The 9964-nt window shown below is 37.4% G+C and overlaps 1 protein-coding gene across 1 annotated transcript; it reads left to right on the plus strand.

The window, feature by feature from the left end:
* The first annotated feature begins 370 nt into the window (after positions 1–370).
* Positions 371–4117, plus strand: LOC113352160. Its single transcript, XM_026596016.1, has 5 exons — positions 371–2601; positions 2737–3045; positions 3150–3243; positions 3348–3373; positions 3457–4117. Exons 1-5 carry the CDS (start codon positions 371–373, stop codon positions 4115–4117), a joined length of 3321 nt encoding a protein of 1106 aa, XP_026451801.1.
* The last annotated feature ends 5847 nt before the right edge of the window (positions 4118–9964 follow it).

The raw sequence follows: 9964 nt of genomic DNA on the forward strand, positions 1-9964 counted from the left end.
CAATCCCCCCCTCTTTTCAATTTAGTTAAAAGAGTCACTTTTCCTTCTTGATTTTACTGATCTGTGCTCTTTTTGTTTGTCTACTACCAGGTTTCCAACGGAGCTGGAAAGGGCTTTGATGTGACGAATTTCTGGTAATTGCGCTCCAATCCTTAACTTATGCCTATTTTTCTCACTAATTTGACTTGCATAGGTTGCTAAAAATTTTAATTTGATACTATAGATTCATATTATCTGTTTGTTGGTTTGACTTTAATCTAAGATCTCTTCTTGTTTCGCAGAAATTTTGTTTCTCTAATCCATAGTTGTTCTGCACCTCCTTTTACGGACTCTCATAGATTGTCTTCTGTTTACTCTTTATGTTCATATGATGGATTTCCAAGACTTCACAATTATTGACAAGAGCTGGATAGGACTTCCAAGAGACCACGATGCATTCAAAGCAGGAGTTCGAAATTTCATAGACTATGCGAGCTGGGATTTAGAACCCGACCAGAAAATATTTTGTCCTTGTAAGGATTGCAATAACAATAAGAGAGAGCTTGTGTCTGTAGTGCACGGACATATTCTGTGGAATGGCTTTATGCCGGGATATGTCGATTGGGTATACCATGGAGAAGGGGAAGACCAGGTGAGGGAAACAACCAATACTGGAAATGTGGTGCAGGACGACGATGAAGAAATGTCTGATTTGCTGCAAGAAATGAACTATGACGCCTCCAATTTTTACAAGTTGCTGAACGATGCGCAGGTGTCACTATATCCTGGCTGTGAAAAGTTTTCAAGATTATCCTTCATTGTGCACTTGCTTCATGTCAAGTCCCTCGGTGGATTGAACATCAAGGGGTTTGATGCGTTGTTGAGTCTCTTGACCAAAGCCTTTCCGGATGCCAAACTACCAAAGAATTTTTATGATGCTAGAACAACAATCAAGGGCTTGGGGCTTGGCTACATTTTGATCGATGCTTGCGAGAATGATTGTGTTTTGTTCTGGAAAGAGAATGCAGATAAAACTTCTTGCCCGGTATGTCATGCTTCAAGATGGAAAACTACTGAATTGAATGTGGATAACGAATCAATCAGAAGAACACCAAGAGGTAAAAACATTCCAGTAAAGCAATTGCGGTACTTCCCATTAAAGCCAAGACTTCAGAGGTTATTTATGTCTTCAAAGACCGCTTCTTATATGCGATATCATGCCAAAAGACGTCCCAAAGATGGAGTTTTGAGGCATCCAGTTGATGCAGAGACATGGAAGACCTTTGATAAGAAGCACCCAGAGTTTGCAGCTGATCCTCGCAATGTAAGACTTGCATTAGCAACTGATGGGATGAATCCGTTTGGGAATATGTTGCATCCACATAGTACATGGCCAGTTGTTCTCATCAGTTATAACTTACCACCGTGGTTGTGTATGAAAGAGGAAAATTTTATCTTGTCTATGATAATTCCTGGACCCAAATCCCCAGGAAACGACATCGATGTGTATTTGCAACCACTCATAGAGGAATTGAAGGAATTGTGGGATGAAGGTGTTGAAACTTACGATATTTCAAAGAAAGAGAATTTTAAATGTCGTGCAGCATTACTTGGCACCATCAGTGATTTCCCTGCACTAGCTATGCTTTCCGGGTGGAGCACCAAAGGGGAATTTGCTTGTCCGTGCTGTGGGCCTGACCGATGTTCAGAACGACTGAGCAATGGGGGCAAGTATTGTTACATGCATCATCGTCGATACTTGCCTGCTGGTCATCATTGGCGCCACCAGAAGTCAGCCTTTGATGGAGAGAAAGAACTTCGAGAACCACCACATCTGATGAATGGGGATGAAATTGCTCAACAGCTGGCTCATTTTCGACAAGTTCAGTTTGGTAAGAACGCCAAACAGACTGGTCTGACAGAAATAACACCAGTTACTTTTGAACACAACTGGAAAAAAAAGAGCATATTTCATGAGTTGCCGTACTTAAGCTCAATTATATGTTTTCATAATGTCGATGTGATGCACGTTGAGAAGAATATTTGTGAAACTGTATTGGGCACAGTGATGAATGTAGAAGGGAAAACGAAAGACAATCTTAAGGCCCGGTTGGATCTGATGGACTGGGGATTACGGCCGGAGTTACATTTGAGACAAGAGGGAGATAAAATAGTGGTGCCAACAGCTTCTTTTGTCATGTCGCCCAAAGAGAAGGAATCTTTTTGTAGAACTTTGAAGGATATTAAGGTTCCCGATGGATACTCATCAAATATTTCTCGGTGTGTGAACGTTAAGGATCGAAAGATTATGGGTCTGAAAAGTCATGACTATCATGTATTAATGGAATATTTATTTCCTATTGCCTTACGTGGACACTTGGATGGGGATATATTGGAAGCACTGAGTGAGTTATGTATGTTTTTTAAAGTGTTGTGTACACGGGTTCTCAAGATAGAGGATCTGGATAAACTACAAGATAGTATCGCAATTACTTTGTGCAAGTTGGAAAGAATATTCCCCCCATCTTTTTTTGTTGTGATGATGCATTTGCCCATTCATCTAACACAACAAGCAAAGGATGCAGGTCCAGTTCAGTATCGGTGGATGTATCCGATCGAGAGGTAAGGGTATTCATTTATTTTATGTGCAACATTTGTCTAATTACATTGACGACTTGGGTGAATATTTCTTTTTGTAATTTTTTTTATACAATCACTATTTTTGCATCCTTTGAAGTCTTACTGTAATTACTTTAGGTATCTGCGTAAGTTGAAGTCTTATGTGCGGAATAAAGCTTGCCCCGAAGGATCGATGGCTGAAGCATACCTTATAGATGAATGTATCACTTTTTGTACGCGTTACTTGAATAGTGTTGTTACAAAATTTAATAAACTTGAAAGGAATGAGGATGATGAGGCGCCACAACCTGATGATCGATTAATAGTTTTCAAACAATCCGGTAGGCCCGTTGGAGCTGAAACTTGGGGACAGCTTACGGAGTCAGAGATGAAACAAATCCAACTTTATGCTTTGCTGAATACCAAAGAAGTGCAGCCATATGAGGAGTGCGCGTGCTATTTATTTGTGTTTTTATAGCCATTAACTTGTTCAAGATCTAGTAATATTTTAGCAGTGTTGTGGTTAACTATGTTAAGCGCTGCACCTGCAGGGAACACAAAAGTGAGCTGCAAAGCCGTGGCTTAAGAGACGCCGACGTTAATAGAAGACACATCAAAGAGTTTCCTGATTGGTTTGCAACTAAAGTAAGTACCGATATATCATTGTAACACAATTTCTTTTGCGATTTTAATGACTTTCACTTCGTTTTTTTCGTCATTGATAAACATCTCTATGCATGTATGAATAGATATACCAATTGCATAAAAAAGGTGAGTGAGTGATGAACTATATTCGTTGAGTCAAGGTCCTGCTAAAGAATGTTTGAGTTACAATGGCTACATTATCAATGGGTTTAGATTTCATACAAGAGAGTGGGAGAGTCGACGAAAGTCACAGAATAGTGGACTGTGTGTCCCTCGGGAAGACGAAGGTGTAGCTGAAGATGAAAATGATTTTTATGGAGTTGTGAATAATATTATCGAGGCACGGTATGTGGGTCAACTCCGAGTTCTTCTTTTCAAATGCGATTGGAGACCGATTGCAGGAACAGATGAGTTTGGATTTACTAGTGTCCATATGAATAGAAGATATTATGTGAATGAACCGTTTATTTTAGCATCTCAAGCACAACAGGTTTTCTATATCAATGATGTATATAATAAACAAAATGAAGTGGTTATAAAAACGCAACCTCGTCGGTCTTTCAATATTCCAGAAATAGATTCGGATGGGGAGACTGAAACAGAAAGCTCGACTTCTAGTGAGGCATATCAAGAATGGCATTCAAGCTATTCGATAAAAGATCTTAGAGGAGAGCCACATCAGGATCGCAGTGACAGTTTTGTTTGGGATAGGAACGACGTTCCCCCAGAAACTATCAGTCGTGCTGCAGCAGCAGTAGCTTGTCGAAGCCAAGAAGATGAAGAGGAAAATGACACGGATGCCGTTTACACCTCTGATGATGAGGATGAGTATGAATTTGATGATAATAACAACCGCGATGATATGGAATTTTAATAGTGGTGAGTATCATTTCATCTTATTGATCTAATAAAAGTTTTCCCCTTTGTGATGCTTGGATTATTTTGAATTTAAGTTTAATCTATGATGAGTTAGTTACTGAGTTATCTATATGTTGTAGGACTTGTCCAGTTATCGACTGCAAATGCCTTGCAAAATGGACGGGTTTCTATGTTTCTCTTATTGGGGTGGGGTGTTGCGAGGCTATCACCTGTTAGAAGTAGAATTTTTTTCCCTGCGAAAGTTGAGTTATGAAACTACTTTGACATAGGGTACTTGGCAATTTGGGAAGACATGACAGTTCATATTTTTAATCTTGTAAACTTCTCTTTCACGATTCCCACTTTTAATCTTTTGTAAACTTTAAGAGTGTTTCAAGACATTCATTTTCTTGAACCATTTCCATGAATGATAATCTAACCGGAGTCTTGTAAGGATCTAATTAAGTTACACATTTCACTGTGAGAACTTTTTTCATGCCTAACAGTGACTGCCATCTTAACAGTTAAGGAAGATTAGTTGTTCAAATTCCTTGACTTAAAATCACAATTTAATGTTTTCAAAAAGACTGATTAAGAATGAGTGAGATAGTAAATCAAGAACAAGTATTTATAATTTATCAAATTCTTATTTAATTAATGAAGACTCAATGAAATTTCAGAGGATACTCTTACCCTTACCCTTCCCCTTGTATTTTATTTAATCTAACTTTGGTTCCAACAAGTAATACTGTAGGTGATTTCTTGTCATCCGAATTAAAATATTCAAAACAAGAGCAGAAAACATCCAGCTATTTTTTTTTTCAAGCAAGCTATTTACAAAAGAATGAGAAACATAACTGCAAAGAGCCTCAAACTTTTAATTTAAATGTTAACAGGTGTTTTAACATTAACAATTAACATAATCTAGTTGGTGTATTTGGGTGCTCAAACCTTTGGCAATCACAGTTGCTGGTTTAGTTTCCGAAGTCTTAAGCAACTATGCAATAGGTTAATTGTGCAAGCTTAGTTTCCGAAGAGTTTGGAAACTAGTGCATTATATGTAGTTGGCATATCTTTGTTACTGAAGAGTTTGGAAACTAATGAAACCTATAGTTGCGATTGACGTGTTGTCAAACTATATAGGAACTAAGAGTTGCCTTAGCCTAGTTCCCAAAGCATCAGGCTACTAGTATATTTCATGTAGTTGGCATATAATTGTTGCTAAAGAATTCAGATTCTAATAAAAACGGTAGTTGTGTGCAGATTGTTGCGGAAGTATATAGGAACTACTAGTTTCCTTTGACTTTTTTCGATATCATTTGGCAACTAATAGTTGCGAGATTTTAGTGGCATTTGCTAGGATTTTTTGTAGTGTCAGCATTCATGACGCCAACCTCCATGAAGTTCTCAAGATATGAACATCTCCTATTCGCTCGGTCTTGAGAAGAGGTAAGTGCAACCGAGAGTTTCACACGTTCTTTTCGGACCTTGGCCAGATCAGACTTCAACTGAGAGACGGTTGACTGGTGCAATTTCTCAGATTATACAAAAGAATAAAAATAGAATCATAACCAGAGCGAAATTTTCGCAGCATCAAGATATAAATAATCAAATACGACAAGTAAACTGAGGCAGTCAGCTCCATCTGACGATATTGAGCTAAAGAGAAACCACTATTATTCATATTCTCCATAGCCTTATCAAAATCATCACCGACCAAACCCTTAATACGGGATCGAATCTTCTTTTCATCTGAAGAAATAGAGGCCTTTTCTTTCATAAGGGCATCATGAGACTCTTTTAGTTGCGTGTGTTGCTCTAGAAGTTGGTTCATCTTCACAGGCAAGTTTATCTTACTCTGAATAATCTTTTCATTCTGAATGGTTAATTCCCTCGTCGATTCATCATGTTGATTCCTTAATGTGCGAAGAGATTCCTCTTGGTCATCGCAAATCTTTTGGAGAATGAGATATTGACGCGTAAACATCGTTTCTTTCTTTAAGAAAGACTATTTTTCTTTGAACAAACCCTGATTCTGATCTAATAAAATTTGATGTCTTAAATCAGTACTATACAATAATCCAGATAGATGGGAAACTTGAGAACCCAGCAGCTCATTTTGACTACCTAAACAAAGATTTTAATTTTTTAGATTTTCAATCTGATCAAGCGAATATGAATGATCATTGTTTAACTGATCTACTTGGTGCTGCAATTTCTCATTATCCAAGCGAGCATCTTCAAAGGAAAACTGAAAGTTAAATCTCTCCATGACGCGTTTCTGGTTTAAATCTTAAACATATGCATGCAGAAATTTATGACTTGGATACAAAAGCAAATTATTTCTAAATGAGTCATAAGGATGAAGGTATAAGTACCTATGAGATCTTGATTATTGTTGCGAAGACTTTTGGATTCGAGAGTAGCAATCCGGAGTTTCCCCTTTAGCTTGCTAACTTCCCCTTTTAGTGCGGAATTCTGACGAGATAGTTCTAGTATGGTATTACTAGATTCGGAAAATCCTTCGGCCATAATTATGCGACGATGGGATTCCTAAAAGAAAAATAAGATAAAAATAATTATGATGTGAGGTAGTTCGAATAAGAAAAGTATAAGCGAAAGAGTGCCTACCAAGAGATCAAGAGAGATATGAACACTTTGATCAATTTGATAGAAGATCTCGCTCCTTGTTGGCTTGTTCGGTGGAGAATCACACAACAACTTGATCAGAGCATCATAGATACGAAGATTCAAAGGATCATTAATGTATGGATGAGCAGCACTGATGATCTCAGAAAAAGTTTGAGCAGCAAAGCTTACTCCCTCCAAGACCCCCTTGTCAATGAGATGGCTTCCAAAGAAATGACCTTAGAAAAAGAAGGAGTGGATGCAGAAGAGGCTATGTTTTCCACAAGTGCGTCAATAGCAATATTCTCCACAGATGCAGGTATATTCGCAAATAAATTAACATTTATAAACACAGATAAGAAATAGAGGCAACAATATTGTTTTACAAAAAAGACAATATTTCTTACTCCTTTGATGTGCGAAGGCTTCCTCCTGAGAGATTCCCTGTCTTTCAAGCTCGAAGAAGTTTTAGGATTAGAACATTTATAAACACAGATAAGAAATAGAGGCAACAATATTGTTTTACCAGAGGAAGAACTTTTGCTGCAAAACAACCAATATGAGAATTAGAAGAACAACAATGGAGAAAGGGGAAAACAAAAGAAAAATAGTGGTGATAAGATATACTAACTTGGGGAGAAAATCCATAACAACAGCAGCAAAATCAAAATTAAGATTCCGAGAGGATAAAGAAAATCAAAATTTTGCAGGAGATGAAGAAGGTGAGGATCTGCAGAAGATTTACAGAGACGAGTAGGGAAGAAGAAGTAGAAAAAAAATTATCTCTCCTCAACCCAGTTAATAAATAGGTGAAAAGATGACCGAATAAACTCGGACGTGCCAGTAAAAGAGGAAGGAAGTCAACACGTGGAGACGGTTGAACTGAAATCACAAAAGTGTGTCGGCAGATAAGAATACGAAAGGGTGAATGGGTGTGGCAGAATAAATTAGAATTTCTCATATCGCTCTCTTTATCAAAAGAACGATATGATAAGAGGCAAGATATGGAAACAAAATACCGCACACCAAATAAGCATGCGAAATAATGATCATCAAGACAGAGCGAAGACAACCGCGTAAAGCTTATCCAGAATGACGTATCAGATGACGTCAACTTAATCACGAGTAAAGTGTGAAGAGCCGTGCGATAGTAAAAAAGTAGTGATGCTTGTGAAGAGCCGTGCGCTAGTAAAAAAGTCGTGTGTCAATTATAAAGTCCACGCGACATTGACGCACGTCGGATCCGAAATTAGGGCTTTATTAGCTGTCATCCACTATGTAAACTCCTATATAAGGAGCCGAGCGACCTTGTATTGAGAGAGATCTTTTTGAGAGCTTAGACAAAATATTTAGGAGAGAGAAAGCTTATTTGGAGAGTAAGTTAGGATTTCTTCATCACTTTGTATCCAATTTGAAGATCTTAATGAATGTTCTTGTGATTTTCATGGAAACTACTCAGATTGTTCTATACATTTTATCAAGGGTGTGGTTGTGAGATTTCGCACAACTACAACAGTGAAGCATTCACGCCAGATCTGTGTTTGATATGAAGTTTATATTCCATTTTATCAAGGGTGTGGTTGTGAGATTTCTCACAACTACAACAGTGAAGCATTCACGCGAGATCTATGTTTGATATGAAGTTTATATTCTTTTAGGAAAAATCTGTGAGTACTAAAACATTTTTGAAGTAAACAAATTCAAAATTGAAATAAGTAGTTGCAGAACAAATCACACTTGAAGCATGCTCCTCAAGATCTTAAATTACAACAATACATAAATGAGTCTACTTGCACGGGTATTCCACATAACCAAGTACTTTGATGCATCGATTCGACGAGGTGAAGCCCCTGTCATGGTTAGCTTGGTCACACAAGGACAGATACACAAATTTTGTTTCAATGGTTATAAAAATTGTAATCCTTTCACACATAATCCCTAGGCAAGATCTAGGTAAAAATCTGATTTCCATTCAAGTTCCAGAATCTATGAGCTCAACCAGTGAATAGGTATTTATTTACTTCTAGTTGTTCTTAAAGTACCGATATTCTAACTTATAATAGAGCTGGTCGTATTGAAGGACACTTCACATCATAACATCTCTTACATGAATACTAATGCCCTATTGTCGCTTACACTACATAAAACAAGTTGCATATACTTCTATAGACTTCTACAACAAGAGTACCATGCCCAAAATCTTACCTAGTTATCTTAACCAAGATTGAGATCATAACATCTCTTACATGAATACGAACACACTACCGTCGTCTATACTACATAAAGCAAGTTACACATACTTTTACAGAAACAATACCATGCCAAAATCTGACCAAGTTAATTATCTTAAGATAAAATGGGCATCACTAATAATCATATGCAACTATATCAACAAACATGCGCTAAATCGTGCCTAACCCAGATATTCTGACCAAGATAATTATCTTAAGATAAAATGGGCATCACTAATAACCATATGCAACTATACCAACAAACATGCGCTAAATCGTGCCTAACCCAGATATTCAACAGCAATTAAATTACTCTAAACCCCATATATGAACATGTTGGTCCTAGTTTTATCTCAACCCACAAATATAATGTCTTACCCTAAGCATTCAAATTGACCACAAAAAAAAAATTGAAGCTCAAAACGAACACACCTCATATCTCTGCCAGCCAAAATAGAAATCTTTTGATTCCTTTGAAGATTGTTCTACTATACTAGTGTAATAATCTGTAAAAGAAAAATTCAGACATTATTTGTACGAATATATACTAGCTAGAACTGTGTGCGACTTATGCATGCTACGTTGCTGTGTGTCTGCCGCGGAGAACTCCTCTCCCGCGTGTTGGATGTGGACATGGTACTAAAATAGACGTGTTCGTGCTCCATAGCATGACACATGCTACCAGTATATAATTGTTATAGCTGGTAATTTAAGGTTATCTTAGGCCCAAATTCAGGAAAAATGGCCTAAATACTGATTTCAAGAATTTTAAGTAGGTTGGCTCGGAAGAGTCGTGTGAGAGATAATTTAATTATTAGACCGCTGGATAAACTTAAATGCACCCAAGTACATAGGTACAAAGGTAGGTTTCTCTCACTATTAGACCGCTGGATAAAGTTAGATGCACCCAAGTGACTTATTGAGCAAGTGCCCTATTTAAGCAAGATAAACCTAATTAAGGGCCTATTTAAACAAGTAGTGAAGTACGTATAGATCACAAGAAC

The sequence above is a fragment of the Papaver somniferum genome, chromosome 2 (genome assembly GCF_003573695.1).
Source record: "Papaver somniferum cultivar HN1 chromosome 2, ASM357369v1, whole genome shotgun sequence".
Classification (NCBI taxonomy): domain Eukaryota; kingdom Viridiplantae; phylum Streptophyta; class Magnoliopsida; order Ranunculales; family Papaveraceae; genus Papaver; species Papaver somniferum.

Excerpts from the sequence above, each read along its gene's own strand:
- LOC113352160 (XM_026596016.1), top strand. The coding sequence starts at position 371 with ATGGATTTCCAAGACTTCACAATTATTGACAAGAGCTGGATAGGACTT. Across the intron at positions 3,244-3,347 it reads CTGATTGGTTTGCAACTAAA|ATATACCAATTGCATAAAAA; the intron begins GTAAGTACCGAT and ends ATGTATGAATAG. Across the intron at positions 3,374-3,456 it reads CAATTGCATAAAAAAGGTGA|ATTTCATACAAGAGAGTGGG; the intron begins GTGAGTGATGAA and ends CAATGGGTTTAG.